The sequence below is a fragment of the Diplotaxodon limnothrissa genome, linkage group LG20 (assembly GCF_057381915.1).
Source record: "Diplotaxodon limnothrissa isolate DT_005_m linkage group LG20, D_limnothrissa_male_GT1.1, whole genome shotgun sequence".
Taxonomy (NCBI): Eukaryota; Metazoa; Chordata; class Actinopteri; order Cichliformes; family Cichlidae; genus Diplotaxodon; species Diplotaxodon limnothrissa.
Window position 1 is genome coordinate 21,052,703 of NC_140615.1, and position 22,723 is coordinate 21,075,425.

A 22,723-nucleotide genomic window follows, 5' to 3' on the forward strand; every position below is an offset into this window, starting at 1 on the left:
CCATGTATGCCCTGCTAGCATCTTGAACCCTGCTGTTACACAGCAAATTCAAAAGTGTTAAATGTTTTGGTGTTAGTAGTCTTCTTGCAAAAGTAGAGTTAATTTTACTCTAAGTAGAGTCGCATTCTTTTAATGTAACTCTGAGGTGTAAAATGATAGTAGTTAAAATCGAGTGTTAAAAATGAGGGTTTCTATGTCAAATCTGGAGGTGTTACAATGGAAACATTAACTCTTGACCTCTTAACTCTGAACTCCTACAGGGGCTATGACACCAATAGAGTAAATTCACAGACTCCGCCCCCAGCACCATAGGCTCCAATCAAAGCTGAAGTGAAGCCGTTTCAGAACATTTTGCTCTACATATTTGAGTTGTTTGCCATGCTTGGTAAGTCATTTTTTCAAAGATTGTTTCAATTATTATTATTAGCTTTTACTTCTGTGGCTCTTTGGAGTTGAGACAAAGCTGTGTGAAAGGTATTGTTTGCGGGCAAATACTACAGCCTTGAAAAAAGCTTGCATGTGAATTTTCAGTCAAACTTTTGGTCAAATACACCTAAAACAATGTCTAGAATGTGAAATGTTGGTATAATGGTGCTACTTGAAGCCTGAAAACGATCTCTCATAAAAAAACAAACAAACTAGCAAACAGTAGTAGCAGATATCCTGACTGGGTTCTACGTTATCATTTAGATCCCTCCAGAGTTTTGTGCACACGGTTTAGGTAAAAATGAAAAAGGTTGAGGTTTTACATTTAGTTCAGTATTACCTGTTGCCGGTGTCCTTGTCTTTTGGGAAAATACTTTACACAAGTAATGGCTCAAAAAGGATTCTTTTTTTTTTTTACTGTGCTGCAATTGATTACTGGATTATTTGTGCCATTAATTAGTGTCAACTAATTTTTATTCATTCTCCACATAGGATATGCTTGTGAAGATGGAATATGGGGGAGAGCAGAAGTGTGCTGAAGTTCCACAAAGTGATGAATGAAGGACATGCATATTGTGTTGAAGATATAAGTGATGATAATGCTGTTATTTGCATTTACCAGCTCACCTATGTCAGACCTTTTGATAAACAAAATTCTAATGAAAGTGAGAACATGTACACTGTTACATTTTTCAGAAAATGTTTTGAAATTGTGGTGCACAGTTCAGAATAAATGTTTTTCAAAAACAATTGCATCTTTTTAGTAAATGTTTATTTCCAAAAGAAATTTCTAGAAGTTCAGAACAGTAAAATTCCCGCTTTTTAGAATTAATTAGAAGATAACTCTTACGTAGTTAAACTAAAATACTCTTTGAGAGTTAATATATAAACTCTTAACACCTAGTTAGCATTAGTAAGTGTTAAATTATCAACTCCAGACAGATTTGGTGTTTAACACTAAATCAGAGTTAACATACCAACTCTCCAAAAAGAGTTAAATTAACACTCTCTGGTGTGGACCCATATAGACACTTTAATAGTGTTGAAATCAAATCTGACAGTGTTAATTTGGACATGCTGGATTTGCTGTGTATGTGCTGGATTGTCTCAGGGGCATCTTTACACAGCCTGCACCTAGAGTCTTGCCTGTTGTGATAGACCCCAGCCTCAATGGATCTTGTGCTCAGAGCCTGTTCCTGTGCTGCCATGATTAGTGCCTCTATGCTGTCTTTCAGTCCAGCTTTGTCCAGCCACTGGTGGGATTTCTGGATGTCAGCCACTTCCTCTATCTGCCGGTGATACATACCATTCAGGGACCTGTCCTTCCATAATGGTTCCTCCTCTTTCTTGGGTTTCTGCTGCCTGAGGTATTCACTGAGCATGCATGGTCAGGAGCTTCCTGGTCTTGATGTCAGTGGCTTCTATCTCCTCCTTTGGCCAGCAGGTTACCTGATCAGAGGCAGGGCGTAGGTGTTGATAGCCCGGATTTTGTTCTTACCCTTCAGCTGACTCCTCAGGACTTGCCTGACCCTCTGCAGGTATTTGGTGGTTGCAGCTTTTCTAGCGACCCCTTCATGGTTCCCATTTAACTGTGGGATCCCCAGATACTTGCAGCTGTCCTCACTGTCTACAATGTTGCCTTCTGGTAGTCGTTCCCCTCAGTTCTGACTACCTTCCCTCATTTTGTTATCATCCAACTACACCTCTTCAGACTATACGACATTCCAATGTATGTGCTGTATATCCTGGTGGTGCAGGTCAGTGAATCAATGTCTCATGCACTCTTGGTAAATAGTTTGATGTCATCTATGTAGAGGATGTGCCTGATGATTGCTCCGTTCTGTAGTCATTATCCATATCCAGTCTTGTGAGTGATCTCACTGAGGAGGTTCAGGCCTATGCAAAATAGCAGTGGGAGCAGTGCATCCCCTTGGTAGATCCCGCACTTGATTGAGTTTCTGATGAAGGCTCTTAGGGTCCTGTTGATCTTGTATAGTTCTAGGCATTCCAGAATCCAGGTGTGGGGCATCGAGTCATAGGTCTTCTTGTAATCAATCCAAGCAGTGCACAGGTTGGTCAGCCTAGTCTTGCAGTCTCAGCTGACTGCTCAGTCTACCAGTAGCTGATGTTTTGCACCTCTGGTATTCTTGCCAAAGAGATGAGTTGGGCCTGGAGGTGCCAAATTCCACCATTTTGGCCTCCCTCACTTGTGATGATGCAGGGTTGATGAGCTCCTAGACCGATTAGGCACTGCTTGGATTTGACCAAGGGCTACTGGCAGATTCCCTTGACTCCAGATTCCAAATAGAAAATGGCCTTCTCTACTCAGGATGGTTTGTACCAATTTGTCACACTTCCATGGTAAATGGCCTGTATTTGTATAGCGCTTTACTAGTCCCTAAGGACCCCAAAGCGCATTACACATCCAGTCATCCACCCATTCACACACTGGTGATGGCAAGCTACATTGTAGCCACAGCCACCCTGGGGCGCACTGACAGAGGCGAGGCTGCCAGACACTGGCGCCACCGGGCCCTCTGACCACCACCAGTAGGCAAAGGCATATACTGCAGCTGTATATGCTGCTGCCTTATCATCCATAGTGACACCTAGAAAGAGCATATGCAAAGATACAGTGTACCGTCTCACATGTGAGAAAGGACTGCTCACACACTGGAGTCAGAGCCATTGACTTCGACAATGACCTGGCAGGTGCGGTCAGGCATCAACAGGATAGAAGTGGTGGCGAAATGTCCTTCAGAGAGATCAAATGATAACTGGACTTTTGGAGAAGGGAATTTGATTAAAGTTAGGGCAATTTTACTGAAAGCACAAATGAAACAATGATAGTAGTGCTTGCAGTTTGGTGGCACTGGCCAGTCTAGCACCACCTGCACTTTAGTGGGGTCTGGTTAGAGGCTGTCTTTTTCAACCATATATCAGAAGAAGGAACTGTGTCAACATGGAACTCACATTTTTCACTCTCACGGCATGTCTAATCACCGTCATATCTAATTTTTTTGTCAAAATAATGACTTGGAGAGAATAAGTATGAGTTATTACTGTAATTTTTCCATTGATCATAAGACTTGAAGAGTGGAATGCTTATGACAGAGGTGTTCAACTCCAGGGCTCAAGGGCTGGTGTCCTGCAGGTTTTAGATATCACCCTGGGTCAGCACACCTGAATCAAATGTTCATTACCAGGCCTCTGGAGAATTTCAGGACATGTCGAGGAGTTTAATTTAGTCATTTAAATCAGCTGTGTTGGATGAAGGCCACATCTAAAACCTGCAGGAGACTGGCCCTTGAGGCCTGGAGTTGGACACCCCTGGCTTATGAGTTTCACCCACCAGTACCCCTACCATTACTGGTGAGTGCGGCCCTTTTGGCCACACTCTGGTCCTCTAGTGTGATTTCCAATACCTTTATGAGCTGTCCTTATGTAATGACTGATGTGTCTACTCAGCTCTGTTGCTATGATGCCTGAGATGAGCTTCTATGTTGTGGAGAAACAGGTATTTGGCCAGTAGTTTGTAGGGCTCTTTTTATGATCAGGATTGTTCTGCCCTGTGTTAGCCGGTTTGGATTAGTACCTAGGAGGAGCCCTGTTATTTGTGCTATTTGTGGATTTCAGTTGTGGGTGGGTCTGCCCGTGTGCTATTTTTTCCTTGTAGTAGAGAGTACACCCTGGATGCATCTTAGCAGAACAGGTCATTCTCTTCTCTGATTTATCTCTTCAGCTTAGTTTCCAGAGCTGTGAGCCTTTGTTTGGCAGTTTCTAAATCCTAGGTTTTGAAAACACAATTTTACCTTATTTTCATCCAGGACCTCTCTCTCATGAAACCCTTTTGCATCGATTGATATCCTTCTGGGCTTCTCTGATTTTGGCTTCCAGCTGCCCTCTCTGTGGAGAAGCTTTCTCTACCTGGATCCTTAATCTTATACCCAAGTGCTTCTAGGATTTCTGTGTCAGTCGTTTCAGTGATACTGGTAGTATGAAAGGTGCAAAGAGCAGTTTTTTTTCTACAATAATCTGATCTGATGGAGCATTGTCAATGTTCCATCACTTCATCAGTTCAATGTTCTCTCATCCCAAACGGTCATGGCAGATGGCTGCCCCTCCCTGAGCCTGGTTCTGAAGGAGGTTTCTGCCTATTAAAAGGGAGTTTTTTCTTCTCACTGTTGCCCAAGTGCTTGCTCAAAGGGGTTCATATGATTGTTTTTCTGTTTGTCTCTGTATGTATTATTGTAGGGTCTACCTTTGATTTGATTTGATTTGATATACCTTTATTAGTCCCACAAGGGGAAATTTCATAAGGCTGCCGACCTATTGCACGCAATGGCGGCGCCATCTTACCCTCCGACCATACATACATTACACAAAACATCACATGGGGAAGACAGGTCAGAGAGGTATAACAATGGAAAAATGCACCACATGAAAGATAAGGAGAAAAAAATAACTCCCCCCCAAACTGAGCTCCAACAGGGAGATCAGTTTGTGAACAGAAAAAAACACCTCTGCACATAGCACATGAAAAAACTCTTAATACACCAAAGAAACGCATGACAAGCAACAGGGGTGGGTAAAGGGTGAGAGACAGCCGATTTAGACAGTACATCCGGGCCTGCAGCCTGTGCGCTGGTCTCCTTGATCCACCGTCAGCATCGGAAGAGAATAAGCATCGAAGGCGTTTGGAAAGGAAGGGGGGGATGAGTGTGTGGATATCAGTGTATATGTATGTGTGTGCGTGTCCAGAGTTCAGCTGAGACAGTGTCCTTCGCTCTGCTAGGCTAAGTAAACAGTCTTCCAGCCAACCCAGGTGGCCTTCCATGGAATGGGAAGGAACAGACTAAACACAGTCGTTATCAGGGTGTTTTTGTTCGGCTCCAGCCTTGCGACCGCAGCTGGCGCCGAGAGGGTATCCGCATGAAGTGATGGTGCTTTTTACTTTAGTGCGAACAGCTCATATGAATTTCAAAGCAGTTCTATACCTTACAATATAAAGCGCCTTGAGGCAACTGGTGTTGTGATTTGGTGCTATATAAATAAAATAAAATTGAATTGAAATGGGGGTTCTCTGTGACAACACAAAGTAGTACATAATTGTGAAGTGGTATTAAAACGATACGTGGTTTTCAAAATTTCAAACAAATTGAAAAGTATGGCATGCATTTGTATTCAGCCCCCTGTACTCTGATGCCCCTAAATAAAATCCAATGCAATCAGTTGGCTTCAGAAATCACCTAATTTGATAATCGAGTTCACCTGTGTGTAATTTTGTGTCATTACAAGTTATGAATATTATATTATAATTATATAACCTATAAATACACCCCACCCCCAAAAAACCCTCCGGAAAAAGATGCAGTACTGACGCCACCATCCAATAGACCAGGGCAAACACAAACAGAATTTGGGCAAGATAGGAAGGGTAGACCCTCCCCCCACCCAATGATACTGCAATCAATTTTGTAACAACCTGCAGGAGCATAACTGATTGAATGTTCTGCCAGAGTCTACATTGATCCCCTTGAATTGAAGATTCAAAAATGAAGATTTTTAATTGTATTTAGTTTTTATTTATTTTGCAATCACAAGACATGTAATACGTTTAAAAAATATACTTTGTTTCCATTATCATCATGTAGATAATTGGGTTGTTGTTTTTTCCAGATAATGCAAATACACTAAGTGGGAATCTGGTTATCGGAACAAACAGATGTTCTATTGCTTGATGTTCTTACATGTAGTCTCTGTACTAAACCTCTAGAGCTTGCAATCCTTAGCTAGTGAGGTGCAAGCTTGAGAATAAAAAAAAAAAAAAAAAACTTATAACAGGCAGTAATTACTATTAGCATAATTTTCTGTTTTCCCTTTGTCTTCTAGCTGTTCCATCTGCACCACAAAATGTCATCTCCATAGTAAATGAGACTTCTCTGATACTGGAGTGGAGTCCACCAAAGGAGAGTGGTGGCCGAGAAGATGTAGTTTACAACATCATATGTAAGAGTTGTGGCAGCGGTCGCAGCGGCTGCACCCGCTGTGGTGACAACGTGCAGTTTATCCCACGTCAGCTGGGACTCACCAACACCCGAGTACATATCAGCGACCTCATGGCTCACACGCAGTACACATTTGAAATACAAGCTGTCAATGGAGTGTCTGATCAGAGTCCTTATTCACCACAGTACACGTCTGTCAACATCACCACCAACCAGGCTGGTGAGGCATGATGTTACTCTAGTGATATTTCAGTGATTTCAGTATTAACTTCTGTTTTAGTAGCTCGAATGTCTGTTAGCATGTTTTCTACACCCTTCAGATCTCTTTGTTTTTTTCTCAGCACCATCAATAGTGTCCATCATCCACCAGGTTAGCAGAACTCCTAACAGCATCACTCTGTCCTGGTCCCAGCCAGATCAGCCCAATGGTGTTATTCTGGACTATGAACTGCAGTATTATGAGAAGGTACATCAGTGCCAACTGATTGAATTAATTTCAATTCAGTTTTATTTATATAGCACCAATTTGCAAAAGCAGTCACCTCAAGGCATCTGAACCTGAAACATTTTGACTCTTAAATTGTACTCAAAAATCTTACAGTTTTAATTATAGACAGATCTGCCTGATTTAAAGTCTTTGGTGTGTGTTATTCAGAACCAAGCAGAATGGAACTCATCTCTAACGAGGAGTCAGACCAACACTGCTGTCATACGAGGTTTAAGGCCTGGAACCATATACGTGTTTCAGGTCCGGGCTCGGACTGTCGCTGGATTTGGACGCTTCAGTGGTAAAATGTACTTCCAAACCATGACTGAAGGTAGGAATCAGATTTGCTGACAAACTAAATTCAGACTTATTTCATACCCTGTGTGCTGCCTAATATATAAGTCTAAATATAAAAATTACTGACATTTTTGTGGTTTGTTGTCTTTTCACCTGTAGAAGAATATAACTCCATTATTCAAGAGAAGCTCCCCCTCATCATTGGTTCATCTGCTGCAGGGGTTGTCTTTATTATTGCCATCACTGTCGTCATAATTGTTTGTCGCAGGTGAGCCACTCTGTGTCCACTCTGTCCCCCAGAAAATGTTCCACTCTTCACCACATTATGGTCTAAAAATCTGGACCAATTTTTTACAAAGCCACAGAAATGATACAGAAAGCACTTTATCAAAAGTGCTGATTATGAATAAAACTGCAACTTGATCCTACAGAAATACACTCAATGACTTTGACCTACAAAAACTGCATTATGTGGTGGCAACTAGGGATGGGTATCGTTTAGGTTTTATCCGATACCGGTGCCAAACCGGTACTTTTGAAACGGTACCGGTGCTTAAACGGTGCTCGAACCGGTGCTTAAAGAATGGAGAACACAAAATTGGTCCAAAAACCTCTTATGTTTAGCTGTTTTTTTGTAAAAAGATAACAATGTTAGCCTTTTCTGCAGCTATAGGGCATATATGGTATCACTCTTGGCTGGAAGCAGTGCTTAAACAATGGAAAAAACACAAACTTTGTCCAAAAACCTCTCATGTTTAGCTGTTTTCCACTTTTTCTTTGGTCATTTTAGCCTTTTTGGCCAGGGTGAAGGGAGTATCTGCCATCAAACAAGAAGACAGCCGCTGTAACTATGACGGTGTTTGCTAGTTCACCTTACATGCATTAATGTAATAACGTGGTTAGCCTACTCAATGTAAATTACACACGAACAACATTAACCCTCCTGCCATCCTTTAAAAAACTCACACCCATCACCCTAGGGACCATTCTCAGCCACGCCATAAAAAGACCATATATCCATATTTTATTCCACTTTAAATTAGCCAACCTTGTAAAACTACTTCTCCCTGAAATATTCATGTAAAGTTTTAATTATATTTTCGTTGTTTTAACCCTTCAAATCCCAGTGTTATTACATGAGCGCCCTGTGTTATAAGCCCCAAAAACCAAAAAACGAAACTAAATATTTCCACAAAAAACCAGTTGAAGTAATATGTGATTGTCATTATAAGTAGGCCTTTAGATGGACCAAAGATTGGCACCAACATACATTTTGACCTGCCATTATTTTTTTTGCATTTTTTTTGCAATTTAAAAATTAAAACTTCAAGGCCCTGAGTCTTCATTGACATCCAAGAAAAGAAGAAAAAATAAAATCATATGATGATAATTTGGGGTTGAAAAATAGCGTTTATAATGGAAGTCAATGGGCAGAAAATGGTCCCCAGGGTGATGGGTGTGGGGATTTCTGCTGCTCAGCCATTTTAGGCTGATTTAAGGAATTCACACTGGAATATTAACATTGACAGGTAAAAACTATCCTGTGGCAAGTTTGGTTATATTCCACTGAACACAGTGGAAATGGCAGCCATTTAACACATAGCAGTGGCACAAAAAGGTCCCAAGAAGGCAGGAAGGTTAAGCTACTCACGCAGAGAAGAACGGCTGCTGCTACCATCATCATCCGTCATCATTTCTGCTACACTGGCAGGACTAGGGGCCAGGACTCTCCTCTTCGGGTTCTTGGGGGATGTTGCTAACTCCGGGTCCGATAACAGGCACCACTCGGTGTGAGGTCTTGCAGCAAGCTATCAAATACGGTGCATTTCTCGGCTTTTAAAAAAACGCTATGCGTCACCAGGTGTTTCATCAGATTCGAGGTGTTACCTCCTTTGCACAGTATCACCTTAAAGCACTTTTTGCAGGCTGCTGAGTTTGCATCTTTTGCTGTGAAGTACAGCCAGACTGTTGACCGCTTCGTCTTGGGCATTTTTAATCTGCAGCTCTGCTCTAAAAGAACGTACATACCTGGGCCCGCCTACTATCCTTGGAAAGGTAAAATGATTGGCTAGAATCCAAAGTGTATGACATTTCAGGGGAAAAAAAGCACTGAAATAAATCACGGAAATGTGCGCTGCTTTCCGGTCTGGTTACTACCGTTTATGTCAGAACCGGTGCTATAATGGCACCGGATACCGGTACCCATCCCTAGTGGCAACATGCAATTTAGTGTAAAATTATGTATTTAAATAAGAAGCGTCTGTTCTTCTTTAAGTTGCTTGAAGACGTTTCGCCTCTCATCTGAGAAGCTTCTTCAGTTCTAGGGTCAAATGGTGGAGAGTCCCAGATTTAAGCCCTATGGGAGTGTGCCCCCAAGAGGGACCATGGACCCCCTAATGATCCTCTACCTGATCACACGAGCCGAGGTGTGAAAACAGGTGTAGGTCACAATCAGCCAAGGTTTCGGGTGAACTCATTGTGAAACCTAGTCCCACCCTATCATGTGATTTTCTGAGGATTTCCTGGGTTCAGAAGGCCCAGGATTTTCTTTCCAGCTCCTTAGACTACAATGACCTGGTTGACTAAGAACCTTCACAGACATATTTAATTGAAAGCCAATTATGGGCTTCTTTGTAGTGGACAGTTTTAAATAGGGTAGAAACACACGGTTTGTTTGTTTTTCTGGAGTAGTTCAAAGTCAAGACTTGACTATGTCAGGTCATGATTATATACTTAGTAAACATATATTTTGTGTTGTCTTTGTCATGCATCAGTCTTTATTGTACACCATATAGTATAGTATAGCCTGTGCTCTGTTTTGTTTAATAGTTTATGTTATTAGTAGATTTAGTTTTTGTTTTCGAGTTGATGGATCTACATGCAGACTTTTTTGTATTTGTTTCCAGCAAAAGAAATTCTGACAGACCAGAATCTGAATATACAGACAAACTCCAACATTACACCAGTGGTCACAGTATGTACCTTTTTCTGAAAGTTGTTGACATTAAGACTGATAGCCATTAGTGCTGTATTTTATGAAATTAATGTTTTTTCAAGATTGGATGTGGCAAAAAATGACAGAAAGAAATCAAGTTTCCCTGTGTCTTCACGATTCAGTTTTTGCATATATATCTGTTGCTGTTTCTTCTATTTTTCTGTTGAAGTGTCACCGGGAATGAAGATCTACATTGACCCCTTCACATATGAAGATCCCAATGAAGCGGTTAGAGAGTTTGCTAAGGAAATTGACATTTCCTGTGTAAAGATTGAACAAGTGATTGGAGCAGGTAAAACAAAGAGATGCCTTAGAAAGGAAACGATATTAGGTGTAAGTAAAGACAGGCAGTGATTGGTGAGGTTTATGATACTTAGTACGTCAGAATGTGACTGTCTTGACCTTTATTAGTATATTAATTGTCTATTCAAAGAAGGTAATATTAAAGGTTTCTTTATCAAAGGTTAGATTAAGAAGTCACTGTACTGTTGTGACAGTGCTTGGAACTAAAATCAACTTAAACATAGCTTTTCTGCCTAATTGTTCTCTATCATGTCTGCCTAGATTACAGCAGTTTACAAAAACTTTGATAGTTACAGAAGATGATACAAAATGAATATATTATAATACATTACATGTCATTTACCTACTGTAAACCTGATAGGAGAGTTTGGAGAAGTGTGCAGTGGAAACCTCCGACAGCCTGGGAAAAGGGAGATATTGGTGGCCATCAAGACTTTAAAGGCAGGGTACACTGAACGCCAGAGGAGGGACTTTTTGAGTGAAGCATCTATCATGGGTCAGTTTGATCATCCCAACATCATCCATCTGGAGGGAGTGGTTACCAAGAGCAGCCCTGTAATGATCATCACTGAATTCATGGAGAATGGATCCCTTGACTCATTTCTCAGGGTAAAAGAGACACTGTACAATTCAATACAAGTATAGTAGTACGCACGTGTGTGTGTGTGTAGGTGTGTGTGTGTGTGTGTGTGTCATTACTGTACTAAAAAAAGAAGGAAACAGGGAAAAAAAGTAACAATAATATGCAAATGAGGGTGGTTACTCGTCAGATGTCACCGAGCTTAAATTCTTCCATGTATTTTTTATTATATCTGTGGATTGCCATTTTCAGCTTGTTGTCCACTTCTCACACATTTCAGCTTTAAAATTTTGGTCAAGAGGTTTTAAAGTCCATCCATTTTCTTTTGTTTGTATGGGGCATCACATTTCCAAGCAACACAAGTAAAGATAAATCTCTCCAGAGTCTCCTTGGTCTGCCCCAGGGCCGGCCTCCTTCTGGTGGTTCGAAAGAACTCACACCAGAAGCGCCCAGGAGGCATCCTCGTCAGGTGCTCAAACCACCTCAACTGGCTCCTTTCAATGTGGAGGAGTAGCAGCTTTATTCTGAGCCCCTCTCCAATGACTGAACTCTTCATCCTATCTCTAAGGAACAGCCACCCTTCTGAGAAATGTAATTTCTAAAACTAGTATGTGCAACCTAAGGTCAGTGTTGGGAAGGTTACTTTTAAAATGTATTCCACTACAGATTACAGAATACATGTCCCAAAATGTATTTTGTAATGTATTCCGTTACGTTACTCAATGAGAGTAACGTATTCTGAATACTTTGGAATACTTAATACACCATCGTGCTTTTTACAGAATCAGAATCAGAAAGGGTTTTATTGCCAAATGTTGAGCGGGTTTACAACATTAGGAAATTGCTGCGGTGCTTCAGTGCAAACATACTGTTATAAATTAAGCTTAAATAGACATGAAAATAAAAATGAGAATAAGAATTAAAAGTGCTAAGTAGATAGATAGATAGATATATACATGATATATACATGAGTGCAGGTGGTGATCAATGCCAAACATGGAATGATGCAGTGAACACAGCGTAGGGTCATGTGTTAGTGGTGGGAACAGTCATACGGTTATTGTTCATGTGTTCAACAGCAGAGGGGAAGAAACTGTTCTTATGGCAAGAGGTTCTGGTGCGAATGGACCGGAGCCTCCTGCCTGAGGGGAGCAGGTCAAACAGACTGTGTCCAGGGTGAGAAGGGTCAGCTGAGATCCGAGCTGCACGCCCCAGTGTCCTGGAGGTGTACAGGTCCTGCAGAGATGGGAGTCTGCAGCCAATCACCTTCTCAGCAGAGCGCACAACACGCTGCAGTCTCTGTTTGTCCCTGATAGTGGCTCCAGCGTACCACACGGTGATGGAGGAGGTGAGGATGGACTCGATGATTGCAGTGTAGAATTGCATCATCGTCCGTGTTGGCAGGTTGAATTTCTTCAGCTGCCTCAGGAAGTACATCCTCTGCTGGGCTTTCTTAATGACGAAGGTGATGGTGGGCACCCACTTCAGGTCCTGGGTGATGGTGGTACCCAGGAAGCGGCATGAGTCCACAGAGGTGATGGGGGTGTCAGTCAGGATGATGGGGGGGAGTGGGGCTGTGTGCTTCCTGAAGTCCACAATAATCTCCACTGTCTTCTGGGCATTCAGCACCAGGTTGTTGTGGCTGCACCAAGACACCAGACGTTCAACCTCCCTCCTGTAGGCAGACTCATCCCCGTCCGAGATGAGTCCAATAACGGTGGTGTCATCTGCAAACTTGATTAGCTTGACAGACTGGTGGGTGGAGGTGCAGCAGTTAGTATACAGGGAGAAGAGCAGGGGAGAAAGAACACAGCCCTGAGGGGAGCCGGTGCTGATGGTCCGGGAGTCCAAGACATTCTTTCCCAGCCTCACATGCTGTTTCCTGTCCGTCAGGAAGTCAGTGATCCACCGGCAGATGGGATCAGGCACATTCATCTGGGAAAGCTTGCCTCGGAGATGGTCTGGAAGGATGGTATTGAAGGCAGAGCTGAAGTCCACAAACAGGATCCTGGCGTAGGTTCCTGGGGAGTCCAGATGCTGCAGGATGAAGTGTAGGGCCATGTTGATGGCGTCATCTACAGACCTGTTGGCTCTGTATGCAAACTGCAGGGGGTCCAGGAGGGGGGCCGTGAGGGTCTTGAGATAGGAGAGAACCAGGCGCTCAAAAGACTTCATGACCACAGATGTCAGAGCCACGGGTCTGTAGTCATTTAGTCCAGTGATCCTAGGTTTCTTGGGGACAGGGATTATGGTAGAGGACTTGAAGCAGGCAGGCACATGACATGCCTGCAGTGAGGAGTTGAAAATGCCAGAAAACACTGGGGCCAGCTCGTTTGCACAGTGTCTGAGGGTGGCAGGAGACACACCGTCTGGGCCGGGAGCTTTTCGAGCATTCAGACTCTTAAACTGCTTCCTCACACCTTCTTCAGGAATATAAAGAGTTGTGGTGGGAGGAGGTGGTGTGAAATCCTCTTTTGTGTGGGGTGAGGAGGGGGGTGTTGTAGGTGAAGTGTTTGAAGGTGGTGATGGCTCTATGGAGGGGGGAGAGGTGGGGGAATGAGTGTCCAAAGTGTCTCTATTGTTGGGGCCGTTGGAGGTGTGAAGGCTGCCTGATGGCTCGTCAAAACGGCAGTAAAAGTCGTTGAGGGTGTTGGCCAAGAGCAAGTCATCAGTGGAGTGGGGGGTTTTAGGCTTGTAGTTGGTGATATTCCTAAAACCTTTCCACACAGAGGCCGAGTCATTCTCTGAGATCTGCTGCTGGTAAACTCATCCAAGCTGTTAGAAGCAGCCTTCATTGTGTCCCAGTCTGTAGACTCCAAACACGTGCGAAGCCCCTCCACAGCCTCGTTGCTCCACAGTTTTTTGGTCCTCACGACAGGTTTGGAGAGCTTCAGCCTCTGTCTGTACGCGGGGATTAGGTGGATCATGACTGTCTTGTTTCTTTATGTTGTTATGGGTTTTTAAGAATCACAGTCTACTCCGAGGTAACTCCCGTTGCTCTCTAGCTCCCCCTACAGTCTAGGAGTATTAACAACATAAAACATGATACTAGGCAAATAAGGATTTGTTGTTATCATTACGTCTTCCTTTTTTTTCAACAATAAAATAACATACCTACTTTCACAAACATAAACAGTCTCTATTTGTTTTTTACTTGTTAAACCAGGCTTTATCAAAGTAACGTTAACAACACAACTAGTTTTCAACAATTATGGTCCATTCAACACTAGTAACCAAACATAGTGAAACTTGCATAGATACTATTACATCATCTTCCAAACAACATGTCAACACATTACATCTGTTCGATCAGTCTCATAGGTGGCTTTACTTGTCTTACAGATCTTCTCAGTGTTTGTTCTTGTGTATGTGTAGGTGTTTCAGGTGATAGTGTCTCATGTGTGTGTTGGGGTTGTTCAGCAGCCTCCAACCTCTGCTCCACTACTACTGGTCCCTTAATAAGATCTCGGCGATTTCTTCGCAGCATAGCTCCATCTTCTGTCTGAATGATGTATGATCGTGGCTGATCTTTCCTTAGAACAGTCGCTTTCTGTGCCCATGCGTTGGATTTGTCTTTGAATCTCACTTGATCCCCAGCATGCAGTTCAGGTAGGTGTTTTGTTCCTCTGTCATAATAGAACTTCTGCTTTGCTTTTTGTTGCTCCTTAAACTTCTTCACGCTGTTTCCCTCTTTTGTTTTAAGCAGATTATCCTGAATGGGCAGGTTTGATCTCAGGCGTCGTCCCATAAGAAGCTGTGCTGGTGACATACCACACTCAAGTGGCGTTGTGCGGTATACTAGCAGGCTTTGGTAGAAGTCAGCACCACTGTCTCTCGCCTTACTCATCAGCCTCTTCACTGTTTGGACGGACTTTTCCACTAGTCCATTAGATTGTGGGTAGTGCGGGCTTGATGTTGTGTGAACAAAGTCCCATTCTTTGGCAAACTGTCCAAACCTAATATTGGAGAATTGTGGTCCATTGTCTGTGAACACTTCACTTGGCACACCGTGTCGTGCAAATACAGCTTTCATAGAGGTGATTACAGCCTCTGCTGTTGTTGTTTGCAGTCTACATACTTCCGGATACAAAGAGTAGTAGTCTGTGACCACAATATAGTCCTTTCCTCCAGACACAAAGAGGTCAGCCCCCACTTTCTGATATGGTCGGTCTGGCACTGGGTGCGGCTTTAGTGGCTCGGCAGGATTGCTTGCTTGATATGTCAGACATGTTGAACAGTTCGACACTTCATTTGTCACATCCTGATTAATCCGTGGCCAGTACATCACCTCACGTGCTCTCCTTTTACATTTTTCCATGCCTAGATGCCCTGCGTGTATCTTTTTGAGCATCTCTCCTCGCAGGCTCTTTGGGATGACAATTTTACTTCCCTTGAACACCACATCATGCACTACAGACAGTTCTGCTCTGCAGTTCCAGTACTCTTGAATAACAGGTGAGCAGTTTTGCTTACAGCTGGGCCATCCATCTATGATGGTTTTGCGCAGTGCTTGTAACGTTCCATCTTTGCTTGTCTCCGTTCTGATGAGCTCCATCTTCCCTTCTGCAACAGGAAGTGCACTTGTGACCATGCTCACATATGCTCTTACATCATCATCCATCTTGGCGTTCGCTGGCTCATTCGGATCAACAGCTCGGGATAATGTGTCAGCTGTGTACATCAACTTGCCAGGTGTGTACATCACGTTAAGCGTGTAACGTTGCAGCCGGATCATCATTTTTTGGATTCTCAGTGGACAGTCATTTAGTGGTTTTTGGAACAATGCTATCAGTGGCTTGTGGTCAGTTTCAACACTGATGGCCTGCCCAGACACAAACTGGTGAAATCTCTCACAGGCGTACGTTATGCTGAGCAGTTCTTTATCAATCTGTGCATATCTTGTCTCTGCGTCTGTCATGGATCGCGATGCATATGCAACAGGCTGCCACTCATCATACTTCTGCAGAAGAACAGCTCCAAGCCCACTCTGTGATGCATCTGATGAGATCTTAATAGGTCTCATTGGATCATAAAACTTCAGAACTGGTTCCTTTGTAAGCAGATCTTTCAAGTCACGCCATGCTTTCTCATGTTCATGATTCCACTCCCATTCGATTCTCTTTTCACTCTGCACATCTTTCTTGCATTGCGGCCTCGGCATGTTTTCAATTGCAGACACCTTTTGAGGATCTGGTCTGATGCCTTCACTGCTCAGGATATCTCCAACGAATGTCAGTTCCTTCGCCCCAAGCTGACATTTCTCTTTGTTCAGCTTCAGATTGGCTTTTCTGGTTGCTTCAAGAACATTTCTCAGTCTCATGTCATGTTCAGCTTTTGTGCTACCCCACACAATGATGTCATCCATTGACGTGTCGACTCCCTCCAGGTGTTCATAGATCATGTGTATTGTTTTGTGATACACCTCAGGTGCTGAAGCAATGCCAAACGGCAGTCGCCGGAATCTGTACCTGCCAAATGGGCTGTTGAACGTGCACAGTTTTGAACTTGCTTCGTCCAGCTTCAGTTGCCAAAATCCTGATGAAGCATCTAGCTTGCTAAAGTACTTCGCTTTTGCAAACTGTGACATTATCTCTTCTCTTGTAGGTAGTTTGAAATGTTCTCTCTTTATTGCTCTATTCAGATCTCTAGGATCCATGCAAACTCTGAGCTTTCCAGTCTTTTTCTCCACAATAACAAGAGAACTCACCCACTCCGTTGGTTCATCGATCTTTTCAATCACTTCCAGGTTTTCCATCCTGTCCAACTCAGCTTTCAGTGGCTTTTGTAGAGCAAATGGTACTTTGCGGCATGGATGAATGACTGGTGTTACACTTTCATTGACTCTGATTGTGTGTTCTCCAGCAAGGCAACCAAGTCCCTGAAATAGGTCACCATATTCCTTCATCAACTCATTATAGTCCATGTCATCATCAGTTTCCACAACGAGCACTCTTTTCACTAGGTTCAGACTCTCACAGGCATGTAACCCTAGTATAGGCTGCACAGTCTTCGGTACCACAATGAATGTTAGCGTGTGCTCCTTGTCTTTGTGTGTCACTTTAACCATGCATTTTCCTTTCACAGGTATTTCTGCACCTGAGTATCCACTCACTTTCACCTTCGTTGCATGCATTTTAGGTCTAGGTCTGATTTTCTTGAACTCTGCTTCTGATATGACATTCACTTGAGCTCCAGTATCCAGCTTGACTGTCATGAGTGTGTCATTCACAGTGTCATTATCCAGTCCTTTTCACCTGTCTTATTGTCTGTCACTGCAGCTACATAGAGTTCCTCTGTGTCTTCTTCATCCACAGTATGGACTGCACTTTGTTTCAGGGTTTGAGCTTTGCAGCACCTAGCATAATGGTTATTTTTGTTACATGTATTGCATCTTTTCCCATATGCTGGACATTTTTTAGGAGGATGTTGCATTCCGCAGCGACCACAAGTCTTTTCTTTTCTGTCCCTGTTTGCTGGCGATTTCAATTGCAGTTTCATTTCAGCTGCAGCACTCTCCTTTTTGACTCTGTGTGTGTTCTTATTCACAGCATCCACTCTGCAGCTGTCACTAAGCAGTTCTTTAGCTTGTGCCCTCACTGTTTCAGCTGCTCTGCACAGTGTTAATGCTTTTTCCAGGTCAAGATTTTCCTCTCTCAGTAGCCTCTCTCTCAGACCGTTGTCTGGAATCCCGCACACAAGTCTGTCTTTTATCAAAGAGTCTGTCAGTCCTCCAAATTCACATGTTTTACTCCTGTTCTGCAGCTCTGTGACATACTGATCTATTGTCTCCCCTGTCTTCTGTACACATGTGAAGAATCTGTGCCTCTCAAATGTCACATTTCTCTTAGGTATGCAGTAAGCCTCAAACTTCTCCATTATTTTATTCAGCTTCATTCCGTCACCATCAGTAAACGTGAAGTTATTATAGACTTCCAGTGCCTTATCACCCACTATATGCAAAAACACTGACGCTTGCTTTTTATCACTTGCCTCGTCAAGTCCAATTGCTGATAGGTACAACGTGAAACGTTGCTTAAATCTTCTCCAATTTTCAGCCACATTTCCAGTCAACTGAAGAATCGGTGGTGGGTGTAAGCCGTCCATGCTTTCACTGCGTTCACTGCTAAGCTGATCCGTCGGTACTGCTATATTGTAGTCCGTTACCTTTCTTCAAGTCCATCTTCTGACACCATGTCTTCTTTATGTTGTTATGGGTTCTTAAGAATGACACCATTACTTGAAGAGAAGGTATTTTATCGAACTGTGGTTCACATGTAAACAAAGCTTCGCCATCACAGTCTACTCCGAGGTAACTCCCGTTGCTCTCTAGCTCCCCCTACAGTCTAGGAGTATTAACAACATAAAACATGATACTAGGCAAATAAGGATTTGCTGTTATCATTACAATGACGTGGTCAGAAAGTCCGAGTGAAGCGCGGGGCACCGCACGATAGGCCCCGCTGATCGTGCTGTAACAGCGGTCTAATGTCCTCTCCTCTCTGGTCGGGCATTTAATATACTGCTTGTATTTGGGAAGCTCATGGCTCAGATTGGCTTTGTTAAAGTCCCCGAGAGCAATGATGAGAGAGTCCGGGAATGTCCGCTCCATGTGCAGTATCTGCTCCGCGAGTGCGCACTGAGCTGCCTGCGCATCCGCATCTGGCGGGATGTAAACAGCGGCCAGGATGAATGAAGCAAACTCCCGCGGAGAATAAAACGGTTTGCAGTGAATAAAAAGGTATTCCAGAGAGGAAGAGCAGTGCTGAGCAATCACTGTTACATCTGTGCACCAGCCACTATTAATGTAGAAGCAGACACCTCCACCTTTGGTCTTACCAGAGAGAGAGGCCTGCCGGTCCGCGCGCAGCAGATGAAAGCCCTCAAGCTTGAGCGCGCTGTCCGGGATGTCCTCACAGAGCCACGACTCCGTAAAACATAAGACACAGGAGGAGGCAAAGTCTCTGTTCATGCTTCTCATCAGGGCCAGCTCGTCTATTTTATTCCTGAGTGAGCGTACATTGGAAAGGAAGATCCCAGGAAGAGCAGTTCGCAGTCCACGTCTCCTCAGACGCACGAGTGCGCCGGCTCGCTTACCTCTCTTTCGGCGTCTCACTTTCCTGATCAGAGTCTGCAGTAAATCTGCCGCAGATGCGACAAATATTGGAAGTAAATCCACAGGTGTTGTAGTCCTGTAGTTAAGAAGCTCTTCTCTGGTATAAGAATATCCAGAGGAGTGCCCAGACACAGAAGTTATGCACAAAAACAAAACAGAAGTAACGCACTGAAGCACCAGGGCATCCATACGCGGCGCCATCTTGGATCATCTACAACTACATGTGTACTATTGCTGTGTGATTTATTACTATTACTGAAGGTCCGCAGATGGTGCGACAGCACAAACATCTCCCCACTCACACGCTCTTGCTCGCCCAATCTGGAGCTTTTGATCGTTAAATGTCGCCCTTTCTATCTCCCTCGGGAATTCACTACGGTCATTGCCTGCACTGTTTACATTCCACCTCACGCGGACTCGGACACTGCCTTATGTGAGCTACATGAGGCTCTCACACATCAACAAACACTCCACCAAGATGCCGCACTCATTGTTATGGGAGATTTTAACAGAGTGAATCTCAAACGGACATTTCTCAACCTTCACCAGCACATCAACTGCCCCACCCGGGGCACTAGGACATTAGACCACTGCTACACCCCGTTCAAGAACTGTTACAAGGCTCAGCCCCTGCCGGCATTTGGAAAATCGGACCATGCCGCCATCTTCCTCATGCCTGCTTACAAACAAAGGCTAAAGCAGCAACCACCAATCAGGAGGGAGGTCGCTCGCTGGACGGACCAATCAGTGGCGCTGCAGGACACACTGGATGACGCAGACTGGGACATGTTTTGGCGCAGCTCTGATGACATCAACATATTTACGGAAGCGGTTGTGGGATTTATCGGGAAACTAGCAGACGACACAGCAGAAAGAACTATCATCCGAACGTTTCCCAACCAGAAGCCGTGGGTGGATAAAAACATCCGCGACGCTCTGAGATCACGCACCGCTGCCTACAATGAAGGGCTCGTCTCCGGTAATATGGACCTATACAAGGCTGCGTCCTACAACGTACGCAGCGCGGTCAGAAAGGCAAAGCGGAGCTACGGGGAAAAACTAAAGTCACAACTACGACAGTGCGACTCTAGGAGCCTGTGGAAAGGACTGCGGACTATAACGGACTATAAACGACCAGCTTCTTCAATGATGAATGCCGATGCTTCACTGGCTGATGAGCTGAACACGTTTTATGCTCGCTTTGACACTGCAGCAATTAAAACAACAAACGGCTGTGCGCGCTCGGAGTGCACCAGTGAAGAAAATGCATTTGTCATCACAGAGCATGCCGTGAGGAACACCTTCAGGAGGGTGAACACCAGGAAGGCAGCAGGACCAGATGCAATCCCTGGCCGGGTCCTTAGAGCCTGCGCTGACCAGCTAGCACCGGTGTTCACGGAGATCTTCAACCTCTCCCTGGCCCAAGCTGTGGTTCCCACGTGCTTCAAACAGTCCATTATTGTTCCTGTTCCAAAGAAACAACAGCCCGCTTGCCACAATGACTACCGTCCAGTAGCACTGACTTCAATTGTGATGAAGTGTTTTGAAAGACTGATGAGAGATCACATCACTTCTTCACTTCCTGCCACCATCGACTCATTTCAGTTTGCTTACCGGACTAATCGTTCCACAGACGATGCCATATGTCACCTGCTCCACACATCCCTGAGTCACCTGGACACTGGCAGAGGGAATTATGTTAGGATGCTGTTCGTGGATTACAGTTCAGCATTCAACACAATAATTCCCTCTAAGCTTTTCACCAAGTTGACGGATCTAGGACTCAGCTCGTCACTGTGTCAGTGGATCCTCAACTTCCTCACAGACAGACCCCAATCAGTGAGGGTGGGAAAACAAGTCTCCCCCTCCATCTCACTCAGCACTAGAGTGCCTCAGGGCTGTGTTTTAAGCCCCCTGCTGTACTCACTGTACACTTATGACTGTGTAGCCACATCAGACACCACCTCCATTGTCAAGTTTGCTGACGACACTGCTGTTGTGGGCCTGATCTCCGACAACATCGAGACGGCCTACCTGGAGGAGATTAGGAACCTGGAGACCTGGTGCCAGGAGAATAACCTCCTCCTAAACATCAGCAAGACTAAGGAGCTGATCGTGGACTTCACTACAAAGCAGACGAGGAATTACAAACCCCTCATCATCAGTGGCACGCCAGTGGAGAGAGTGGACAGTTTCCGATACCTGGGTGTCCACATCACTCAGGACCTGTCATGGTCCTGCCACATCAACTCCCTGGTTAAGAAAGCCCGTCAGTGTCTCTTCTTCCTCAGAAGACTTAGAAAAAAGAAAAAAAAAGAAGACTTAGAGACTTCCATCTGCCACTGAAGGTGCTCAAGAACTTCTACTCCTGCACCATCGAGAGCGTCCTGACGGCAAACATCTGCACCTGGTTTGGGAACAGCACCAAGCAGGACAGACGAGATCTGCAAAGAGTGGTGCGCTCAGCCGAACGCATCATTCAATCAGAGCTCCCTGACCTGCTGTCCATCTACACCAAGCGGTGCAAGTCCAAAGCTAGGAAGATTATGATGGACCTCTCCCATCCCAACAATGGACTCTTCTCACTGTTGAGGTCTGGGAAGCGCTTCCGCTCCCTTAAGGCCAAAACAGAGAGAATGAGGAGGAGCTTCTTCCCCCAGGCTATTCGGGGCCTGAACCAGGTGTAGGACTGGACTCTCCCACACACGTCACTATAAGACTGGACTCTCACACACATCACCACACGCACCACCACACATTTCCTATAATCCTATAATTCCTATAATTTATAATCTTTATAAACTTTATAATCTCTTCTGAAATTTGCACATTCTTTACTGTAAATTCCTAAGTTCATTTGTAAATTTTTGTAGTAAACTGTAATTGTAAATATTGTAAAACTTTTCTTCTGTCATTTAATGGTCGGGCATTGTACAGCTACAAGCATTTCACCCCCATGTCATACTGTGTATGGTTGTGTGTGTGTGACAAATAAAATTTGAATTTGAATTTGATAATGGAGACCATGAGGTGTGTTTTGTGGTGTGTGTGTGTGTGTGCTAGAGCTGACCTTGCCATGTTACTTTACGTGGCTGTCAAAACATGATTGTACTACCAATTAAGCATATTAGGTGATGTGCATCTCTGTAATGAGAAGGGGTGTGGTCTAATGACATCAACACCCTATATCAGGTGTGCATAATTATTAGGCAACTTCCTTTCCTTTGGCAAAATGGGTCAAAAGAAGGCCTTGACAGGCTCAGAAAAGTCAAAAATAGTGAGATATCTTGCAGAGGGATGCAGCAGTCTCAAAATTGCAAAGCTTCTGAAGCGTGATCATCGAACAATCAAGCGTTTCATTCAAAATAGTCAACAGGGTCGCAAGAAGCGTGTGGAAAAACCAAGGCGCAAAATAACTGCCCATGAACTGAGAAAAGTCAAGCGTGCAGCTGCCAAGATGCCACTTGCCACCAGTTTGGCCATATTTCAGAGCTGCAACATCACTGGAGTGCCC

The 22,723-nt window shown here is 44.0% G+C and overlaps 1 protein-coding gene across 1 annotated transcript in view; it reads left to right on the forward strand.

The window, feature by feature from the left end:
* The window catches only part of LOC146610821 (ephrin type-B receptor 2-like), an 81,865-nt gene that overhangs the window by 53,630 nt on the left and 5,512 nt on the right, over positions 1–22,723 (forward strand). Inside the window, exons 6-12 of the mRNA XM_085344076.1 lie at positions 6,319–6,654; positions 6,776–6,900; positions 7,090–7,252; positions 7,378–7,486; positions 10,125–10,192; positions 10,383–10,505; positions 10,878–11,125. Of these exons, the coding sequence (XP_085200202.1) occupies positions 6,319–6,654; positions 6,776–6,900; positions 7,090–7,252; positions 7,378–7,486; positions 10,125–10,192; positions 10,383–10,505; positions 10,878–11,125 (1,172 nt within the window). The remainder of the gene's footprint in view (positions 1–6,318; positions 6,655–6,775; positions 6,901–7,089; positions 7,253–7,377; positions 7,487–10,124; positions 10,193–10,382; positions 10,506–10,877; positions 11,126–22,723) is intronic.